The 23,062-nt window shown below is 43.9% G+C and overlaps 1 protein-coding gene across 1 annotated transcript in view; it reads left to right on the top strand.

The window, feature by feature from the left end:
* Window positions 1–23,062, top strand: part of Snx29 (sorting nexin 29) — a 457,962-nt gene that overhangs the window by 311,191 nt on the left and 123,709 nt on the right. The window contains exons 17-18 of the mRNA XM_033758742.1: window positions 11,810–11,865; window positions 16,533–16,614. Of these exons, the coding sequence (XP_033614633.1) occupies window positions 11,810–11,865; window positions 16,533–16,614 (138 nt within the window). The remainder of the gene's footprint in view (window positions 1–11,809; window positions 11,866–16,532; window positions 16,615–23,062) is intronic.

Here is a 23,062-nt window from a genome sequence, read left to right as displayed (position 1 = left end):
AGCTCACGTTCATGTTTTCCGCCCTTGGGGGACCCAGAGACGGGTAAGGAATCGAGGCCACACCTACCAACCTAAGACAGGCACAAGGGACATAAGCCCTTCTGCTGATGACGTGTAAGGAGTTATGGTGATTCGGCTGCCTAAGACAGGGCCCCTTTGGCACCTTCCTGATTCTCACGCAAGAACAAGAGCATGTTGTGGGCATGTAACGTTGACTCCATTTGCCGTTGCCTTCATTGCTGCTTTTTTTAAAAAGGAAAGGAGGAATTGTGGAGAACCATAGATCCGCCCCTCCGCCATTTTATGATATAGCCTATGAAGCCATTTTGTATTAGGTTTAGTTTTCCTGTAGATCACATGATATGTTCCCGTGGGTGTTTGATGTATCCTTATAAGATAATAATCTGTTCTCTGTATGCTGATTGGTTGCATTATGGTATATATGTTGCCACCCCTTCCGGGCGTGGAGAGAGAGCAGGGTAGAGAGAGTGGGGTAGAGATCCAGAGATGAGTAACTAAAGTAAACTCCTTGTGTATCAAGTGTGTGCCTCTTTGCTCGCGCATCGCCAGTTCAGGCCTCTGTAGTCGCAGACCGAGTTGCCCAAGGCAATCCGGATCGCGACAAGAGCTTTCCCTGTCCTCTAGACATGTTCATCAGTGACATCGTCAACTGATGATGATGTGCTGGGCCCTTCATGGGTCACCAGGGGCTCTGCTCCATGTTGTCATCATCCCTGTATCCTGGCCCAGGCTGTAACAGAGGGGCAAGAGAGCTTGTCCGAGTATGCATGGCCTCTTGGAGATTCTACCCAGATATTTATTACACATCACTCTTACCCTATTGTGAAAGCATCTGTGTTGGATGGAAGAGCCTGAGGGAGGAGAGAGAAGAGTTCCTCTGAGTAGCTCTTTGGGTCCACAGATGGGACCTGCCTACCGGGGAGTTAGGAGGCTTCAGTTAGGTGATACGTGCTGAGCACTCACTAGACAGTGGTGGTGAGGGTGGGTAGTGGGAATGGTGCTGTTCAGAATGTCAAAGCTTATCTAGGGCGCACAGGTCAGGAAAGCTTTACTGATCTGATATAGTCCACCTGTGCTGAGTTTATTAATTTCCCACCTTGATAGCCATTTTGCTTTGAACTAGGGATCAAAGACAAGACTGACATGGTCTGTGTCCTTAAGGAATTTATAGTCTCTCCTTGGAAGCAGAGATTCATGAATTGCCTGTGAATTTTCATTTTCAAGTCTTGGCCTTGATAGGAAAACTTAGAGACTAAAATAAAATGTGGGCACTGGACAGGGCATTTGGATCCAGTTTCTGCATCAGTTACAGTGCTTGCTGTGAAAGAAAAGGAGTCCAGTCCAATCTAGCTTTGGCACTGCAAAGATTTTGTGACCATAGGTAACTGGAAGATCTAGATTCAGTGAGCTTCAGTTTCGTATTGAGCCCAAGGAATGTGATGTGCTGGCACCCTGGTCCATTTCACATGGTTCTCTTCTTACTGTCCTTTCTTGCTCCCGTCCTGCTTCCCTCACAGAGCCAGTAGTGGTTGCAATGATCCTGGTTGCTCATTATTAAGAGAAAGAGCAAGTCTCTGCCCAGTGTGACTGACACAAACCCCAAGGGTTCCTCTCACTGAATCTGCTTAATTCACTGAGCAATCTTTGATGGGTCCCTGTAGTTGCCTGGCCAGCATATGGCTTACATTTTTCTGAGTCCACTGTTGGGTGAGATCTTTGAATAGAATGATTCCTTAAGGGTGGACATGCCTGCCAAGCAGTAGCCAGCCAGAGTCAACCCCTTTCTCCTGTCCTCTCTGAGAAGAGATGCAAGCTCAGAACAAGGAAACGACTGCCTGCTGCCACTTGGCCTGTTGGAAACAGCAGGGTGTGGCTATGAGACTGCCCTCTTGCTGCTTTGACACACTTCCAAAATCATCCTGTTGCAGGAGCCACCAGCTTCTAAGGGGATGGAGCATGTATAGCAGTTGTAGAGGTTCACTTATGAAAGGGACGCTAAACTATACTAACACTAGCATCTCTAATTAATCCTAGCATGGCATCATGAATCAGTCCCAGCGTCACATCCTTAATCCCAGCATCACACACTCTAGATCCAGCCACCTCCAAAAAGCCCACTTTTGACCACATGAGGCTTTGGGGGTAAATCTAGATACAAATTATAACACAACTCACTACAGTTACTATTACTTAAATGATTTTTTTGTAGTGCAAGTAATATACAAAACTATTATCAATGAAATCTCCAGACATTAAGTTAAAAATGTCTTTGCCCGCCATGTTTGATTCCATTCTCTTTCCCGGAAGTAACCATCCTGCTGAGGTTGGTACTTGGCCTTCCACACCTTTCTGTTAGGATGGAAAGCTACTTGTTGCCATGCAGTATTATCTTATGCCAGATGCCACAAAGGCCTTGGTGTCCACCCAGTACATTTCTTATAGGTGAGTCTTAACAGTCTGTTGGTCAGAGGAGCAAGGGCAGAGGTGTTAGCACACTCTCTCGTGCACACCCTTGAGGTGTGTGTGTGTGTGTGTGTGTGTGTGTGTGAAGCCTGTGCAGCAGCCTCCAGGCTGTTCTCCTCCTTCCTGTGTGTCCATCCTTTCTGCACTCTGCAGCCACGTAGCTGCTGGAAATGAGAGCTGGAGCCATCTCCTCCTTACCTAAATCTCTCCAGAATCTTTCCCTTGTGACACCAAAGACAAACCAGCCACCTTCCCCAAAGCCACCTTCCCTGATGCCCCTCTTAGAAAGCTTTTGTGTCCCTGTATTTTCAAAAACACAGCTGTGTGATTGTGTTTGTCGGTTGTGTAAGGCTAGGTCTTCTGGTGGGTTCATAACCCACCAGAGCTCTGTGAGCCCTAGAACTTCCTTTCTTATGTTCACTACCGGCCATTACACAGTGTGCGACTCCTATGCAGAACTTAGGATACAGTTTTGAAATAAATGTGCAAGTGATAGGAAAGTGTGCGCACTTGTGGGAAGAAGCAGGCAGCGTCTCCCTCAGAGGTAAGGCTGCGGAGCACTTAAAGCACCATGCCCTCAGCTGGGTTTCCAGAGCACCTTGATGGTGCAGGGCCTGTGGGACCCCTTGGGCTCTGTCCATCTGTGAGAAGCGTCAGTGCTGCTGTCCCCCACCAGAGCCTCAGCTTCAGGTGTTCCATTTAATGGCGAAAAAGTGAAATGCAGAGAAGTGTCGTGACAGGGTACTTACTTATCGTAAGGAAAGAAGTAGCAATAAGTTATCATGATTAAAGAGCTTATTCGCACCACAGTACCTCAGAACCGAGAAAAGCTTGAAAGTCTTATTGTTAACCATCTGACAGCTTCTATAATACTTTCACCTTTCTAAACTACATGCTGTGGTAGCCTCTGTATGTGACTGCTATTATATAATTTTCTAAACAGAAACTAGAAACATAATTCACTTGGTGTAGCATGACTGAGCAAAACTTATTTTTCCAATAGTTTATTTGAAAATTTCAAGAGTTATAGTAAAGAATTTTTCAAAGAATACTGACATGTTCACCACTTGGAGTCTACCATACCATTGACATTTTACTATATTCGCTTTATCATCCCTCCTTCTCTCCCTCTATCATCTATATTCATTTCTCCATCCATCATTAATCTCTCCATTCCACCGTACAGCCTCCATTTAATCTTTTTTGGAGTCCTTTCAAAATAAAGTGCCCACATCAATATGCATGTCTTCTGATACACTTCAGGATGCCTGTAGAACTTTACTTCCTCCCATAATGCCCCTCTGTGCCCCTTCCTGATGTTCCCCAGGCCTTTCCCGGAGGTGACTGCTCATTGTTCTGGTTTTCTTCATCATGGACATGATAATTTTTTTCTCCTTATTTTGTTTATTTATTTATTTAGTACCGGGGATTGAACTCAGGTCCTTGTGCTTGCGAGGCAGGCAGCAGAACCACTGAGCTAAATCCCCAGCCCTTTTCTCCTTATTTAAAGTTGCATTCTTTTTACATTATTATTTGAAAGCTTAACAACTTGTATGTACATGGTTGAGAATTTATAAACTATGAAGTTTTACAGCAAAAAAGTCTCTCTCCCTTCTAGTCATTCCCCTCACCATCCTTTCTTCCAAGTTTTCTAGGAATAGTTAGTGCCCATAGCCATATGTGTCCAGTCCAGCCACGGGCACATGCTTCTCCTGACTTCTTCATGAAAACACTGGCTCGCCTGACTTGCTGTTTTGTGGATTTCTTTTAGCTTTTGACCTTACGTCTTGGAGACCATCCTTGTTAGCAGAGGAGACGCAGGGTGTTCTTTTATTTGCTGTACAATCTGAGTCTGACTGGGCCATATTTTATATGACCATCTCATTACTTGTTTCAGGCCTTTATTACCATATTGTGGTACTGCAGTGAATGTCCTTGGCTTTGAACATATGTTGTCTTCATATTGTAATTACTTGGAAAGAAACTAGATGTCCATTTGTAATAAATTAGATAATTTCCTAATGCTCTGTCTGTACTCGCTCTTCTCTCTTCCAAACATCTGTTCATCCACCTGACATCTGTCCATATGGGCATCGCTCCTCTGCCCGTCCAGTGGGAACATTCCCTACACAATCATATGTGCCTGAGAACCATTTTGGGCTCAGAAAATACTGCCCTTGAGACCTTCATGGTCTTTTCGAGAAAACACACATCAGAAATGAATACTTCATATAAGTATGTTAGTCTGAGCAAGGATGTTAGTCTGGGCTTACCAGATTCCTAGCTGGGTATGTTGGTGCACACTGTAATCCCAACTACTTGGGAGGCTGAGGCAGGAGGATCACATGTTTGAGGCCAACCTGAGCAGCTTAGTGACGTAACAAGACCTTGCCTCAAAATAGAAAACAAAAAGGGCTAAGGATGAGGCTGAGTGGTAGAGTGCTTGCCTTGCATACACAAGACCTTGTTCACTACCAAAAAGCAACCAAAAGATAAACAAAACCCAACTCTTTAAGGCTCTACTTTTCCATTTATTTACTCCCAGCAGAGTCCTTAACCTTGACTATTTTTAAAACCATGTGAATCTTATGCTTCTAATTATATGTTTTTCAAACAAACAAACAAAAAAACAAGTTAACAGACAAGCACAGATCCCTGAAGGTGGCCCAGACCCAGGCCAGCTGCCTCCCGAGCCGATTAGCACCCCGAGCCTGCTCATCTCTGACTGGCCACCCCGGCGGGAAGGCAGAGCTGTGTCACGTTATACTTTGTTCCTTATTTTTTAAATGTGATAAGAAAGCAGGACTGTTGGTGGAAAGGAGAATAGTTGTCATTTGTGGCAGCAAAAAGTAGGAGCTAAGTGTTTAAAGGAATGGTCTTTGAAAACAGGGATGAGTGAGAAGATGGCTCTGGCAAACAGATTATGGGTGCCATTGTGTGGGACAAAGATCTGCCCTTGTGTCTCCCTTCTTGCCTTTTCTTTGGAGCAGTGAATCTGAGAGCCTTATAATTAGTAGAGAGAAAATTCTTTTCTTCGGTTCTTTTTGTCGCCAAACTCGCTTATCCTTACCATGCATTAATATTTTGAATTCGCTACAAAGCAATTTAAATTCGATTGACATTTCAGCATAGAAATATAGCTTATATCGTGACTCATTCATTTAATCTGTCCTAGGACGTACAGTGTGCCAAGTGCTACAGCAGGTTGCTGAGTGTAGTGCCAATGCGTAGATGTGATAAACACGGAGGTGTGGAAGCTGCTTTCTGAGCGTGTGCAGTGGGAACCAATCCACAGATAACCAGTGTGTAGTGACTACAAACTGAGCATTGTGAGTGGCAGTGGTGGCAGCAGAGAATATGTTTAGTTCTGGTGGTCAGGGAAGGTGCCTCCTAGGAATTCTTACCGTAGCTGAGTGTTGAAGAATGAAAGAGCTCTCCTTACCAAGAGACTGGGGAGATGGGAGGTACTAGGAGGAGGGAACAGTAACTTGTTTTGAGTATTTTTCAGTTTATTTGCAGATCCAGTGTGAAACTATAAAGTTCTTGGCATGTAGTAGGTTGTTCAACATCTATTAGTTACTCCCCCGTTCCACCTGTGTTGATGTTTTCTAAGAGGACAGCCAGACTGATTGGCATGCAGTAGGTAAAGAAGAAACCAAGTTTTGTTGCTACCTAGTGATCTGTCAGATTCTCTGTCAGAAAATCCAGGATCAGAACTCAAAATGTCTCTTTGTCCCTGAATGTTGGTGCACTTGGCTCAGTCTGGAGGCTGACTGTGCCCAGGGATAGAAGAGGACCTGGGCCTTTCTAGGGAGAGAGCCAGCCAACCTGGGATTGGCCTTCATGCCTGAAACTTACCAAAAATCATCCTGCAGTGACAACAGAAGGGTTCTAAGAAAGATGAAGGGTCTCAGGCCAGTTGCTGTCTGTGTGCATCAGGAGTGCTGAGTCCTCTCAGAGGTATTCTGCCCTGTCAGAGGTGCTCTGCCGGCTGAGGCTCTTGGAAATGAGCTTGGTTTCCATGATTTTCTGGTTTTCAGTGCATAGAATAGGAATGGTGCAGTGGAAGCCAGCATGGTGTATGGCAAACCACTGCAAAGTTTAATGGCTTAAAAACCATAAGCATTCTCTTAATTCAAATGATTTTATGGGTTGACTGGACTTGGCTGAGTGGTTCTTTTTCATGTGCTGTGAGCCTGGGCTATGGTGACCTGGGTCTCCTCAGAGGTGCCATCAAGATGGTGCTCTCATTCGTGCGCCACTCTGTGCTATCTTCTAACATGTGAGGGGATTATTGACCAGAATATCCCACGCGCTCTGACTGTCCTGGAGCAAGTTGAGTGCTTGCTGAGCTCCTGAGTGGGAAGGGAAGTTTGGATTGGGCTCCTGTCTCTCCTTTCTGTCTGCTTGTTCACATTGACTCTCTAGTCCTCCCTGTGAGTAGGGAGGACACCTCTGCCTGTGGGCTCTTGGGAAGGTACTTGTGGGACGGGTATTAAGTGAAAGCGCTTTGTAAAGCAGGAAGTCTTTGATGATTCCTGGTTGAAGTGTCTTCTTTACACAGCCCTCAGAAATACAGGTGAGGGCACCTCCAAGAAGGGAGGTCCCGGTCCACCTTTGCTGCCCCTGCCTGATTTCTACTCATGAGAGATGTGCTTTTTTCATGACTTCAACGAGTCCCTCCTTCTTTCTCAACAAGTTCCCTCCTTCTTTCTCCTTTTACTTTTCTCCCTCTTCCTCCTTCTGTTTCTTCTCCCTCCTCTTCTTTCTCCTCCTCCTTTGCTTCCTCTTCCTCCTCTCCTCTTTTTCTGTCTCTGTGTCTCCTTTTAACTTAAGTAAACATTTATTCAGCACCCCATGAACTGTTGTTCCTTTTCTCAGAAAGTTTAGTACCTTCCTGAGCTTGAGTCTTGACAGAGTGAAGGACGCAGTTCCATGTTGATGCTGGCGTTGAGTAGGGGCTGGATTACCTCAGAGAGGCTGTCCCTGCTCCCAGCCCCCAGGAAATCTGAGTCAGCAGAAATTGCAAACACTTCACTGCTGATGCATTTGGCTGGGAGCAGGTCTCGTCTGTGCACACAGCACTGTGGGTGCTTGCTCCAGGAGAACCCAGGAATCTTGGCTGCCTTGTTTCTCCAGTAATGGTCTTTGCTTTCCTTGCATCCTGATACTGCCCCGTGACTGCGTAGACCACAGGCAGATGGGGAGCTGCTTTCTTTGCAGGATCAGTGAAAAGTGAATGGAGATGATATGTTGGTAGTCACTCCATTGTGTCCCCCATGGAGGGGTGAAAGCAGAGGTCATGCCCCAGAGCTGAGTTCTCCAAGATTCCTCAGGCTTCAGAATGTCACAGAGGGTGTTTGTGGTTATATCAATAGGAAGTTGATTTTTCTTACAAAATAATCTCTATCCATACTTCTGTATCGCCATTGTATGAAGTAGAATCAGCTTTCTGGATATTTGCTATGAACCCCAGGGATATCTAGTAGCACTCTGGGTAGACAACAGGAAAAGACCAAGTTCTAAGATGTTTCATAAAACCCAGCCTTCTGTTGTCATCCAGCCGTTGCTGTGGAGTCTGGCCTGGTTACCAGACATGTTCCTCACAGCCTTACAAGGTCTTAGGCTTTTTCCAAGCAGCCTCCCAGTGCTTACATAAATATCTCCTGATTTGCTGATATGAATAATGCCACAGAATTTGAAGAAAACCCTCTAAGTCAACAGAACTTAACAACTCCCAGGCGCTTTAATTCACTGTCCAAATTGTTCTGGAAAACCAGGATCCCTGAGAGGAAACTTATCTGTCAGGAAAATTTGTGGTACTTGAATTCGATTTATTTTGATGAAACTCTTTGTTCCTTACAATTGGGAAGTGATGCTTGTCCTTCAAAAACCATCTTGTCATTTCCTTGGCTCCTTCTGGCTGCCCTTTGCTGCTTCCTGTGGGATGTGTATTCTCAGAGACTCTTATGGATGAGGCTCCCTGAGGACAAGCCCCATTTACTTCCTGTAGGAAGTAAGACTGCATTTAAAGGAGCTGGCAACTGTGCATACAGCAGATCTGGTAACTGACAGTCTTTAAGTCCCTCCTGCAGCCTGATACCTGTGCTTCATACCAGAAGAACCTGCCCTAGTCTCAGGTGCTGAGGGGAGACTCAGAGAACAGGAGTGAGTCCCTGGCTCCTGCTGGAGGCCCAGCTGGGGAAGAATGGGGGTTGTGTGACGTGGTATCAGAGCTCTAGCTTCATCCTTTTTCATCCCTCATGTATCAGTGAGTTTGAAGGCAGAATCTCTCCCATCTGGTTTTGTGCATCGTGAGCTAGGAAGGGGTTGTAGAGAGACATTTTACTTTATCTTATATAATAATATGCTACACACTTGGATTGATACAGAATCTGTATCCTACTTAGTTAGGTCTTTATTGTAGAAAGTGCCAAGAAGTTGTGAGTACTCAGTTGAGGCACACTCATCTGACTTTTGTCCTAAAGGTAGCTCACCGTCATCTTCTTGTTGTATTTTATTCTAACCATAGTCACATGCAAAGATTGTAAATTACTAGACCCACACTAGACATTGTTGTCTCTTGCTGCTTTTTATTAAACAAAGAGTAGAGCTTTTTATCCATGGTGTTAAACATTTGTCAAAAACACTTTTGGGGGAGTCATTCCATTCTTATTTAAAATTTTAATTGGTAGTCCATTATTTCAAAAACTCAACTGTCATAAAAAAAAAGTCTTCTCAAATAACCTCATTTCCAGCACTGTGCATCAGCGGCCCAGGCCCAGCCGTACTCTGCACACACTGGCTACCCTTTTACTGGTGTCTTGAATTTAATTTCTACAGCTTTTTGATGTTGAAGTTAACAAATACAGTGGGATATTCGTGCTTCTCTGCATTTGGAGCCTAGGTAGTGTGTAAGATCTGTATGTGCTTCCTGCCTTTGCTTCACTTGTGTTCTAGCTTGGTGATCTTTTCATAAAAGCACAGAGAAAGTCACCTTGTTCTTTAAGAGCATGTTTACAGTTTTTGTAAAAAAAATTCAGACGATATCTCTTTCTTATCTTATGAAAAGATAGCAAGTGAAAAATGAGTCTCTTTTCCTCCAGTCTCATTCCTAATCTATTATCAGTGATAATCACTGTTACTGTTTATTACTTGTTTTTTCAGAATTTAACTTTTAGACCTGTTGACTCAGAAACGTGTGTGTACCCATACATACGCATGAATTACATTTTTTAAATCTGTAAGTTTTTTACATAAAAATACATAAAACTTTTATGTGTTCTTATAAATTTTTTACATAGAAATCATCTTGCGAATATGCTGTAATTTCTTGACCCATTTCTCTGTAGATAGAACTTTAGATTGTAATATCTTAGTTTTCTAAGCCTTAGAAATAGAGAGGATCTTCAACATAAATGTTGGTTGGCTTTTTTATTGTTTCTTCTATATCAATTTTGACAGCAGGTTCTTAGATCAACAGATATGGATGTTTTTAGGGATCTTGGTGCATGCAGTCCCCTGGCTTCCTCATACACCATCTTTCTTTCCGGCTTGCATAGGAAAGTGATGGTCAGTAGCAGCGGAGTGACTCCCAGTGACCTGTGAGGTCCTAGAAAACTCGAGCTCTGTCTAGCAGGGAGAGAAGTAGGTTTCTCTTCCTTGGGTTTGAAGGAATCCCTCAATAGCACCTTCATAGAAAAAGTTTGCTTCCCAAAGCCTAGTTGAATAGTTTCGCTGCAGACATCTATGGCGGTCTTAGCCTGAGTTATTCTAGCTCTGGCTGCTGCACACAAGGTGAAAGGTGCCCTTGCGCCAGCCATACAGATCCTGTGTGTGGTGTCGACACCGTGCTTTCATTTTTCGGTAGCTGTCAACTTACTATCAGGATACACAGTTACAGAAGTTTTCCATATTGCCAGCCATTGCTCTGTGTCCTCTACAGGCAATAACTCATTTTATCCTTATGACAACCCTGTGTCACCATTACACCCATTTTATAATTGAGGATGCTAGTATACATATCTTACGGAGAAGAGATTTACTTAGTGCCACACAGTCAGGAAGACTTCGGGATGAGGTTCCGTCACCGCTGTTTTCCTCCCCCCAAAGCCAGAACCCTGTTTCTTTAACTGTCCCCAGGCAGAATTTCTTTAAAACTTACCCTCTCTTTCATCTTTTCCCTGGATTATTCTTTCTTTTGAGGGATTTATAACAGGGAAAACTTAGAAGTTGGCTGGACTCACATTCATATCCACTTCCTATATATGTAGTCATGGGCAAGTTCTGAATCACCCTCCTGAGGCTCAGTTTCATCATCTGTGGACTGGGAGGTTTAACATTTGCTCTTAGGGGTTTAGGAAGACTGATGAAGATTGTGAATAATCTCAAAGTCCTGATAGTTAAAAGATGTGAAATTAACATTCTCTCTTTTTCCCTCATTACTTCATAACCTTCTTTGTTCCACATTGTGCTCTTGGTCTTGATCCACATTCTTAAAATCCTAACCAATTTAGTTTCAATCAGATCAAAAAAGCAAGCTCATTCCCTGAATATTAGAATATTATCACCACTTATTGAGCATCTACCAGAAGTGAATATTTTGTAATCTTCTCTATGTACTAATTACAAATCCTTGAGCCAGCCCTGAGAATTAATCACCCTTTGGGGTGGGGAGGAGCCAAGACTGGGAAGGTAGCTCCTTACTTGAGCTCACGCATTCCATTGGCTGCCTGCTGGTGCTCACATTCATTTCCACAGAGTGTGGTCAGGGCCCTCAAGCAGCACTGTGGACAGCCATCCTACCACACAGTTCAGTTTCTGTCATACAGTAATGTTCTCTTGTGGCCCTTCTGAATCGGCAGAAGCCACATTTGGCCTAAGTTGCTCATATGTTCTGGAGGTGAGCGAGCCATTTTGGAGTCGACCGTGGCCTCATTGTTGGTGTATTGGGCCTGTGTGAGTGTGACGTTCATCATGGTGACAATGGCTATTTTTCCATTGCACATCTGATCTTAGATTCTGATTAGTCCTTTAGAGATTCAAATTACATGTTTTTACATGTCTGTGATTATCTCAATAGGATTAGCTGTCTTTTTCTGTAAAAACAATTCATATCACTCATGGTGGCATATTTTTATTACTGTACCATTGTAACTAACCTTCCCTCCACAAAATCTCTTATTATTTTCCAGTAACTGTTTTTTCACCTCATTCTGAATGGGAAATTATAAGGGACCATTGAGAGGTAAAAATCTTCCACGATTATACAAACCATTGTAACCATTATGCATTTTCTCTCTTCCTCCCCCTCTCCTGATGGTAGGTGCCCGGAGATTTGAGTCAGACGTCTGAAGACCAGAGTTTGTCAGATTTTGAAATGTAAGTCCATGGCATATTGTTGTGAGGGGTCTTTTGGAAGTAGCACTCTGCTGTTGGCATATGTCCCAGAAGTTCCTAGGAGGAAACAGAAATTACCATGAGGTCTGCACAAGGTTGATTTTGTTATTATAGAAGTGTGGAGCCATTCTCCTGAGTCCTTAGCCTGCTGACCTGTTTTATATTCCCTTTGGATATTTAAAAGCCTTTTGGCCTTGACTGGCATTTAAAAGTTATCGTATAAAATTTTAAATTCTAGAGTTTCTCTTTGACAGACTCTCGTCCCTATAAGGTAGAATTGAGAGGCAGCTGCCCCTTCACACAGGACGTGTGCTCTGCAGGTTCCTACAGTCTTCACTGTCCCCGGTGGTCTCTCTCAGGTCCACATCACCTGGTTCACTGTCTGTGTAGCTCGTGCAGGTGTTTGAAGTCACGGCCCCTGGTTAGGGGAAGCACCAGGGCATCACTCTGAGTTTCACTGGTCTTGACTCTTCTTGGTGCCTCTGCTGATGACTAAGGAGATGTAAGTCTTCAGACACTTTCTGTTCAAGTTACCCCGGCTTTTGGAGAAGTAATCCTCCTGACTGGTAAAGTGGGGTGGGTCCTGGGTGACAGGCCAAACAGAGAACCTCCTTCCTCTGATTCAGTAAGAGTAAAAGAAGGGTCAGCCTCCCATCCCTTAAACCCAGGAGTTTGATGCTAGCCTGGGAAACCTAGCAAGCAACCTTGCCTCAAAAAATAAAATAAATAAAAAAATAAAGTCCTGCTTCTTGATGAGAAGGAGTCACTCAAGAACAGTTGCTTCTAGGGAAAACAGGGCAAAACATTAGAAGAACATTCTCTCAGAGCCATGTCGACCTGCTTTGAAATCTGTCACTGAACTCAAACCAGTAGACCTTGTGCCTATCACTTAACCTCTGTGGAACATAATTTCCACATTCGTAAGGGTAAGGTGGTCCTGATACCAACCTTGCAGGGCTGTGGTGACAGCGTGAGAGAGATTATGAAAAATACAAAGGAAGGCATCAAGAGGCTTCTCAGTGTTGGGGGGCTGTCCGGTAGGTGGGATGGAAGACTGCGAGGTGTGAGGGTGAGGAGGGGGCTAAGAAGTGAAGCATGTAAGTCACAGGAGGGTTTTCCTTCAAGGGGCTGTGGACACCAGGACTGTAGCATGTAGAGGTTGTTAGAATGGCAACCTCTGCAGAACACTGGTGGGAGAAGTTGGGAAGTAAGGTGGGAGCTGCGGAGAGTAATCCCAGAGATGAGTCACTTGTGAGGCAGAAGAGGCTCATTATTAACCTAAATTTCCCAGCTATCTGCTGTGGTCAAGCATTTTGTTAGGTCCTTGATGGAAGAGAAGAATAGGCCACAGTCCCTGCCCTATAGTAGCCTTTGCCTGGCCCATGCCACCTCCTCTCTCTCCAGAGGTCTGGAACTTCTTCTCATTGGTTTGCTCATCTATGCTAAAGCCAGAGGGACACACTGGTACCATTGCCCTCTCTCAAGACGAATACCAGGGTCCATCGTGGATCATACAGTGAAGGCCCTCATGGATCTTGGGCTTCATCTCCAGTCCTTCCTCTTCCCCCCCCTGAACTGCAACCTCCCTGCATTGTTCTTGAACTCACACACAGCATTTCTTCCACACCAGTTCCTATTCTAACTCTCGCAGTGCCCACCACAGCCTTCAAGGTAGGTCTTGTCTCACAGATGATGGATTTGAGCTGGGATTCACACTCGTGTAATTTTGATGTAGATGGTGTACTCTTCCCAGATGTTGGTTTTCCTGCCTAAAGCACTCTTCCCAGACTCAGCCTCCTCTCAATGCAGCAGACTCTCCTCAGAGCCTGGGCCAAGCATTGCTTCCCAGGGAAGCCTGGTCTGACAGCATTCCTGCTTGGCATTCACTTTCCTTGGATCTAGTATCCCTAGGTGACACTTAAAGCAATAGTAATGTAATAATTTTTGTAATTTAAGTATATATGCCCTTATCAGAGCTTTAAAACATACGATGTGATAATTGACAGAAATGAAGGCAGAAATTGACAGTTCTTTAATAATAGTTGTAGATTTTAGTCACCAACTTTTACTAGACCTAGACAGAAAATCAGTAAGAAATACAATTGAACAACACTGTAAACTATTCGGATACAACAGATGCTTATAGAGCACTCCACAAATTACTGCAGAATACATGCTTGTGTTAGTCAGGTTTCTGTTACTATAACAAAATACCAGATAGTCTGCTTATAAAGAAAAAAAATCATACAAGGTTGGTGGTGCATGCCTGTGATACTAACACTTGGGAGATTGAGGTAGGAGGATCACAAATTTGGGGCCAGTCTGGGCTATGTAGTAGGGTTGAGGGAGGGAGAAAAATGTTTATCTTGGCTCTTAGTCCATGGTTGGTTGGTCCTGTTGCTTTTAGGGCTGTGGTGAGGCAGCATGTCACGAGGAGGAGCCTGTGGCAGTAGAGCAAGCTGCCCACCTTGTGGCATCTGGGGGACACAGTTTGGAAGAGACAGTGGTCTCACAGTCCCCGTTGAGCACATCCCCCAGTGACCTAAAACCTGCCTCAAGGCCCCACCTCTTAAAAGTTCTCGCCGCAGCCCAGTAGTGCCATGCTGGGATGAGTCTCCAACACATGGACTGTTGGGGGACTTTCTAGTTAAGACTTCAGTAACAGTCCGCCTGAGTGCCCACATCATTCTCCAGGATAGACTGTATGTGAGACACAAAACATGACTCAGTATATTTTTAAAAATTGAAGTCATACTAAGCATCTTTGAGCATAGTAAAGTGTGTCATATGGAGATTTGTCTCTCTCCCTTGTTACACTGCATGCTCCTGAAGAAGGGACTGTGTCTGCCTTTCCTTACTTCTCTGTCTCTGGTACCTCAAACTATGGCTGGTACATGGTAGGCACTGAATAGATTCCTTGCGTAATGAATGAATGAGTGAACAAAAGAATGAACAAAGTAATTGACATGTAAGGGCAGATGGTCATGAAAGAAGTCATTCTAATGCACTGTGTAGTAAATGTCCTGAAAGAAGTCTGGGATCACTCCACTGTGTCCTCGGGTGCTCATCTGGCTCTCACCAATTTAAGAAAGGACTGAAAATCATCGTCACTATTCCGCACCCCTCCTAAGTGATGGAGAAGCAAAAGGGGAGTGCTGTAGACCTGTGGTGGTGAACCTGTGGTGGTGTACCTGTGTGGGTGTTTGTTATCACTGAAGCTCTGAAGGATTCACTGTCACTGCTGTAGACACTAGTACTGTTTTGGGAACCTTTACAGTGCAATGTCATTACCAGTAGATGTGCAAACCAGTTTGGTGGCTCGGAATTGCAGCATGTGCTTTGAGCCCCGGACACATAAGTGGAGCTTATTTTGCCCCCCAAAGGAGGTTGCCACCTCAGTTTAGAGCTTAGGAGAAACAATTTCAGGAGGAACTTTAACATGAAGGGTTATTTTCCTTATGAAAGTAAAATACTTATTACTGTAGAAGTTTAGAGAACAGTAAGTCATGGAATCTTCCATCGTTGACATCAGCAGTGGTGTTCCAAGCCCAGGACAGCTCCAGGAAGAGAACCGGATTTCCTAAGATGTGCAGCACTGTTAGAGAGCTATTATGACACTCCTCAGAGGTTCAGCAGTGGCCACATTTTTAGCTCTGTGTGACTGAGATCTAGGAGTTGTAAATGTGGTGGTGATAGTACTAGTGTTGTTGTTGGTGGTTTGTGTGTGCTGTGTGTGTACCTGGTGAGTTACAAGTTAAATTTTGAATCATCCTATAAGATGAAACTGCCACATAACCCAGGGAGCCATTGTATATACCTTAAGTAGACCATATGAGGAATTAAATGAGCTAATACAGGTGAAAACATTGAGTCGTGCATGCATTGTAGGCGTTCAGTAAATGATTTTACTTTTTGTTTATTAGTTTTTTGATTTGTTCTTGGGTTTTTTTTGTTTGTTTGTTTTGGTGCTGGGTATTAAACCCAGGGCCTCATATATGCTAGAGAAATGCTCCGTCGCTGAGCTACATCCCCAACCCTTATATTTGAATTTAAATATTGCTTTATTAGACCCACTACACAGTACTTTTGGAAAAGTCCAAAGAGAGGGGGTATTTGCAGCTCTTGTCCTGGGTTTCCAACCTAGTTCCTATTGTCTTTCCCTCCCCAAATGCCAATAGTCTCCTGAGCTCTGTCATAGTGCTGCTGCCTTTGAAAATGAGGTCTGGATCTGAAGTCACTGCAGTGAAGAAACAGTGTGGCTTCCTGGGGTGCTTCAGAAACTGGGCGTTGCTGTGCATGGCTTCCCATAGCTCCCCATCATTATTCTTACATCAGAAGTGGGAACTGAGCTTCTCATACATTATAGGCCAAGGTCACTCCGCAGATAACAACTAAAAGGCAGTTCTTTCTCATTTTAGAGTATACACTGCAGGTAATAATATATAACTGAATCCCTTAAAAATTGTTTTGGGGCTGTCTTGGGTAAACTTCAACTTGTCCTTTAGTTTTTTCTCTTAAATGTCGTGCAGGTTGTATAAATTGCTCATGCAGAATGCTTCTTGCAGGAGAAAATTCTTTCCTGCCCTGTGTTTTGTTTTATTTTATTTGTCAGTAAAAATGACTAATTTTAATCTTTTTCTTTTGGTCAGATCAAACCGGGCACTGATCAATGTCTGGATCCCGTCAGTGTTTCTCCGAGGCAAAGCGGCAAACGCATTCCACGTGTATCAGGTAAGCGCCCGGTTTTCAGGCATACCTCGCAGCTGGATGGAAGGCACCCATTTGGAAGCCATGCTGCTCTACTCTTGATGGTGGGACCCTGTACCTGGGAGGAGGTAGGAGGGCTGCGGCCTTCCAAACTCCAACATTTTAACTGCCCACCTTCCTCAGGGGAGGAGTGTGTGGCCTTCAGTCTGACAGGAGGAACAGGAAATAGATGGGATTGCCTTGTGCCAGCCTACTCTCTCGGTGTGGCCACAGCACAGACTACTTGAGCAGAAGTGGAGATTTGTTGGCTTGTGTTGCAGATAAGAGTCTAGGGGAGGTCACACCTCTACATGCTGGCCCTGTGGTCACGAACTTGCTGCCATCTCTTCTTTCTGTTGCTCGGCATCCTTGGTGGGCGGTTTGGAGGTTGACAGTTTGCAGTGGTGCTAGCCTCTCAGACCTAGCGAGAGTGTTTGAGTGATCTCTTGGGCCACACCTCGCAAGTCTGTCTTGTGAGGGATGGCAAACCCATTCGTGAACCCTGAGGTTGGGCAGTAGACTTCTGTGGCTGGCCCATTTGGTTCATGTGACCATCACTGGTGCTGACTTCACTTGACCACGTGTCTGAGTTACGGGAGGGTATGTTCCAAAGGACTATGAGGACGCTCTTTCAAAAGAAAGGGCAGTGGATACCCTTGACAGTTTAAAGCTGCACGTGTCTTCTCTGCTTCCTCGTGGTGGAGGTGGACACCCCCAGTCGGGACTTGAGTGTCTAGGCCTATGTAACCTTTGTCTTCTTTGGAAGTGACTTTGCAGCAAGGATTCCAGTTTTTCTTCTCTCAGTTTCTGATTCTTCTTTCAACCCTGCCTACTTCCCCGCTGACCTTTCTCTTTTTTACCGTGGAGTCTGATTGCCAACCTTGTTTCCTCTTGTTCTAGAATTGCTCATGTCAGCATGAACTCTGAGCTACTTGCTGCTTCCACTGTCCTTTGAATCATAGTAGTTTTCATTAAGTTTAGTTTTGACCCACATGAACCTTGTGAGAAGCCTAGGTTTTCTTGCCATTTTTCTCAGTGAGGGGTGACCCACTGTAGAAGTCTCAGCTTGAAGACATTCTTCCTAGAGTGTGGGATGGCAAAAAAAGACACTGACCCTGAAAATAGGAACCTTGATTTCAATGTGAATAATACATATCTTATAAAACTGCAACACATGTCTTACACAACAGCAGTGAAATCAACAATGTGTAGTGCATGGTAGATAGTCATTCTTTCCAGCATTTCCAGGTGATCACCCTGTTTGGTCTTAGATGCAAGGATGATGTCTGCGTTCGACTTAAGATCTTACGGACAGTTGAATTAGTCTGATGTATGCAAGTTATTTTACTTGACATATTGGCTGGGCATCAAGAGCACTTTAATAAGTGTTAGGAGAACCTGAGTGTTCATGATGCTCTCAACTGTGGTTTTAAAAGAGAATTAGATATGCCAGATTCCCAGATAGAATCTTTCTCTTTTCATCTAAAGCCAACCAAACAAACAAACACAAAATAAAGCGATCCAAACAAAAATCTGTTATTAAATGCCCTTCAGTTCTGCTTTGTGGTCCTCAAAAGGCTGGGAGGCTGCCTAGAGGATGAAAAAAGTGAAACAGGCAACTTTGTTTTAGAGCAAAATTAAAATGTGGTAACCCTGGAGGAGGTTTCCTTGGCCTTTTGATTTTGACCTCCTCTTTGACCTCATGAAGCAATTCAGCAATTTTTAGTTTCTGAAAGTCAGCTCTGATGTGAGACGGACACAGCAAAATACACTGTTGCCTGCCAGAGAGTTTTCTCTGCGGCCATAATGGAGTTAAAGCCACTGTTTCCTACCCTTCATGGCTTCCAGAGGCTTCCGGTCTCTCCCCAGCCGGGTTACCCGGGATGTGGCCTAGATGTCAGCAGCCACATCACCTGGAGCAACTTCTGCATCGCCACAGGTCTCCTGTGTCTCTCCCCACCCTGGAGTGAATAAAGTCGCACCACATGCGTGCATTATTCTCTTTTTGGCCAGTAGTGTTTCTTGTTGGTTCCTCAGTAGCACAGTCTGAGTCCTGTTTTAGAAGCATTTTAGGGAGGTTTTGTATAGAAGGTGACTCACTTAAATATTGGTACCATTTTTAAAGGATTTTTTAAAAAATCCGTTCTATCAAATTCCACAGGATTTAGGGCTGGGGATTTAGCTCAGTGGTTCCGGTGCCTGCTTTGCAAGTACAAGGACCTGAGTTCAATCCCCAGTACCAAAAATACAAAAACAACAACAGCAACAAAAACCAAACAAACAAATTCTAAAGAAATGTATAGAAAAGAATAAGTCCATCATAAAACAAAGACATTGAGAAGAAAATGTGGAAACCATATTTATCGTGCAATAAAATGTGGTTTTCATTGACTTGTGAATTTCTTAAGTGCTTCCTTGCAGCCAATTGTGAAAATAGAAATGTGATTGTTTTTTGATAATTCCATTGTTGATGACAAGAGATGTTAGTTCCTGAAAAGGAGCTTTAGAAGAAATCTTCACCTAGAATTTTAGCTCAGCAATAATAAAAGATACACATAGTAGATAGTCCTTATTTACATCTCCATGTCAAATCATTGTCCAATTTCAAAAAGTCTCCTTATAGAGACACCAAGGGCATAGCTCCAAAAGGAGCAGAAATTTGTTTGAAGAGTCCAGATGTGGAGCCTTCTCTGGAGAACTGTGCTGCCCAGCATTACGGCCACTAGCCATATGCAGGCATTTAAATTTAAATGAATTAAAATAGAATAAGATGAAAGATTTAGTTCTTAGGTCACACCAGCCACATTCCAGGGGCTTAATAGCTGCATGTGCTGGTGGTAGCAATGTTGGACGGTAAGAACTGCCCCACCTCTACCAGTGCAGAAGGCTCTGCAGGGCAGTGCTGCTTAGAACCACATCAGCGGAAGTGGAACTCCAGTGGTGGACAGACCTGCAGGGAGAGGACCCTTCCTCTCCAGCACATTACCTGGAGGAGAGGACTTAGCCTCAAACCATCTGATCTTTTCCTTTTTGGAAAGAAACACAGAACCTGAGAATCATCGCCTTTGGCCACCAACAGGCTTCAGTTTACATTGTTTTGTGTTCATTATATTTATTTTTACAATTGCCTTCTAGTTATGACATAATTCTATGTTCCCACTTACCATGGTGATGTACAGTTCTCTTTTAAAATAAATTTAAAGCAAAAAGGAAATGAGTCAGCCTAAGGAAAAATACCAAATAAACAATAATGAAAACTGCAAAAAAGTCAAGGATGTTGAGCTGTGGGGAACACTGATATAAAGGAATGAATATACTGTGACTAAAAATTAATAATAATTATAAGCTACAGCTTCCTCTTACTGATTTCTGTGTTATATAAAATAGCTCATCTCTGGAAGCAGCTCTGTTAGGTGAGAATTTCATATTATTCTCATTTTATGGATGAGGAAACAGACAGAGCGGCATCTCGTTTGGTAACATCTATTCTTAGTGATTTCTGGCCAATTTGCAGAAGTTCTGCTCCTGAGTGAGGGTAGAGTCTAGCTCTTTGACAATCCTAGAAACAGCTGGGACGGTTGCCTTCATTGTGAAGGGAAAGGTCCATTGTGGTCAAGGTCTTGCCCTCAAGGACAGCCACTGCATCACTGAGATGGTGGGCAGAGGCTGAACCTGCAGCCATGCCTGGGACTTTAGCAAGAAATGCTGTTTATTGACCAGATTGAATACATGCTATTTAAAAAGTGCTGGTACTCCTGTGTCCTCAGAGGGGGCAAGGTGTGTTCTGCATATGCTAAAACAAGGAGTGGCAGCATTTGTCCAGTTTTCAGAACAAAAGTAGCATCGATGTCCAGAGTCTTTCCAGTGAAAGTTTCTAAGTCTTCATGGATGAGTATTTCCTAGGTTGGGGGCTGCTGATGCTTGGTCTCCAGCCGGCACTGGCCAGAGATAAAACCAAGGAGCAGTAGCGAATACAGTGGAAAACAAAACAAAACTTAGGCCTTTCCTTTGTATTGCTCAGTTTTTCTCACTTTTCCTCTTGTAACACAGAGAAAGATTTTCTGTCATTTCCATACAACATAATTAAAATGTCTGTTTAATCAATAAATTTCTAGCTTATACTTTTGGAAATATTTGATGTTATTCTCCAAATTGGAGCTCTGTGTTAACATCCAACTGAAGTTTTATAAAGATATCTTAGACTTTAAAAACTGCCTGCCTAGTTTTTCTTCAGCAAATGTTATATCTGCTAAATTGGAGTGAAATAATACATCAGCTTATTTTCTGAGTCCATAGTTCTTTCCCTTAAAAATTACCTGTAGTGTAAGTACAGTAAGATTCATTTCCACCTTTGAATTTAACCACCAGGAAACTTGCTTTGGACAGTATTCTATTTGCATAGAGAACTAATTAGGTCTCCTTTGTTTTCACAAAGCCTTTTTCCTCTAGAGTGAGTTCTTTATTGTCCCTGCCCTGCAAAATCAAGTAGCCTGAGCAATTGTTTTTAAAGGTTTAGTTGAGCTGAGCCTATGTATGTATGTGATGCAGGGAAAAATCCATGATTTTTTTTTCCTATTAATAATGAATCACAGCAGCTCAGTAGGCTGCATGAGGAGGCTACAGGCGGTTTGGAGGATGGTTATGTTTTTGGACCTCAGGCTTTGGTTTTCCCAACTCTTCTTTTCCTCCTCTTTCCTCACCCTTGGGCCCTAAGCATTCTCTTACCCAAGGCTTGTTTGTGCTTTGCCTTGTGTATTGCTATGCAGAGAGACAAGAGTTCCTTAAGTAGAGAAAGATGAAATGGTAGAGGGATGTGCAGAAATGGGAGCTGTGGCTGCAGCTGTCTCAGCAAGTAACATTCCAGATTTGGGGACCAGCTCTAAAACAGACCCAAGTCCCTTTAATTCCCGCCTGGTCCTTCCGATCACACCTGTGGGCTGAGGCAGCCATTTGCTCTCTGGGCCTTTCCAGCCAGTATTGGCTTACATGTTGCGTGTTAGTTGAAGCCATAGAAGCATTTGCCTTTATTCTTGCTCTCTCTTTCCCGGAGAACATTCCTCCTGCAAAGCCAGGGCTTCTGAGAAAGTCTGATACAGTTGAAAACAAAAAGCAGAGACACCAGAGTCTCTTTGTAACATAACTGTGATGGTTATTCTTTGACTTTTGTCTTTCCGAGCAGGAACAACCATTTATTTTCCTTCACAGTGTATTGTGCTTCCGTTTCTCATCTGCAAGCTGGTAGGTAAGGGCCTGATCTAAGCCAGGCCTGTGCTAACCTCTGCAAAGCCAGTGGTGAGCCAGCCTTGAGTCTGGGCTCATCCTCACCGACCTCACAGTATAGTGAGGGCGACATTCTCCTGAGAAAAGGAGCATTGCTCTGTGGAGAGGGAGACAGTGGAGGAACAGAACACTGCCCACCCTGCAGCATGGATGTGACGTGTCATGAGGTACAAAGTGCTGAACACAGTGTGGCACTTGACTTCTTGTGACTTTTGCCTTTAGGGAGCTACTAACCACTTGCGATGAGGAAAAAAAAATAAGCAGATATAAAAAGAATTTCTCCATTTCATTGGAATGTCTTTGGGCACGCTTGTATGTTTAAAACTCTGATTCAGCATCAGTGATACCAAGGATCCCACATCAACTGTGACAGGTCATCAGAGAGCAAGATGCTGTTGTTCTCAAAGGGTCTGGATTCTGGTGAGGAGACAGGCCCCCCATTTGAGCATCTGGAAGGCAAGGGCAGCATCTGTGAGGGTGTCTGGGAAGCCTTGCAGGGGTGACAGCTAACCCTTGGAGCTACCGGCAGCCTCTGCTTGTAGGTACCTTGATTTCCATTATCTCTCCTCCTTTCTGTGACTCTTGAGCTGGTCCTTGTCCTCATGGCGCAGGGGAAGCTGCGTGACTCCATGGGTTGAGTGACTTCTTTTGGGTCACCCTGCAAATTCTCCTTCACTACACTCTTTGCCCCCCATGGAGCTCACCCCCTACAGGCCTGTGCCATGAATACTTGTTTCACTGAAATGAGGCCATTTCCATAATCTGCCATGGGATTCTGCCCGCTGTTTTATTGGCCCATCAGTCATTGTCAGAGCTGCCATGGGTGGCTGGTATTGGTGACAAAGTAAAATTCTCAGAGTTCGTAATTGATGGGTCTCCAGGAATGTGAGAAATCCATTAAGTGTGGAGGCCTTTCAGCCTTAAAGGTATAAAGTCATGAGATGTAGAGTTTGAGGAAACCTTAGTTTGCCTCTGTACACACACATGGGTGTGTGCCTGTATCTTGAAAAGTTTATTCTGTGTTGTAATTTTATATTTGGAAAGCTGAAAAACAGAAAGGCTTGAGCTTTGTAAACCGTCTTCAGGTGGAAGTGGTACCTGGGATATCCAAGGTCCTGAGTTCGCTCCCTGGTACCAAAAAAAAAAAAGGAAA

This window comes from Fukomys damarensis, unplaced genomic scaffold (genome assembly GCF_012274545.1).
Source record: "Fukomys damarensis isolate Sample0158 unplaced genomic scaffold, DMR_v1.0_HiC HiC_scaffold_34, whole genome shotgun sequence".
Lineage (NCBI taxonomy): Eukaryota > Metazoa > Chordata > Mammalia > Rodentia > Bathyergidae > Fukomys > Fukomys damarensis.
Note: the sequence above shows the minus strand (reverse complement) of the source record. Positions and strands in the feature narration are given on the sequence as shown.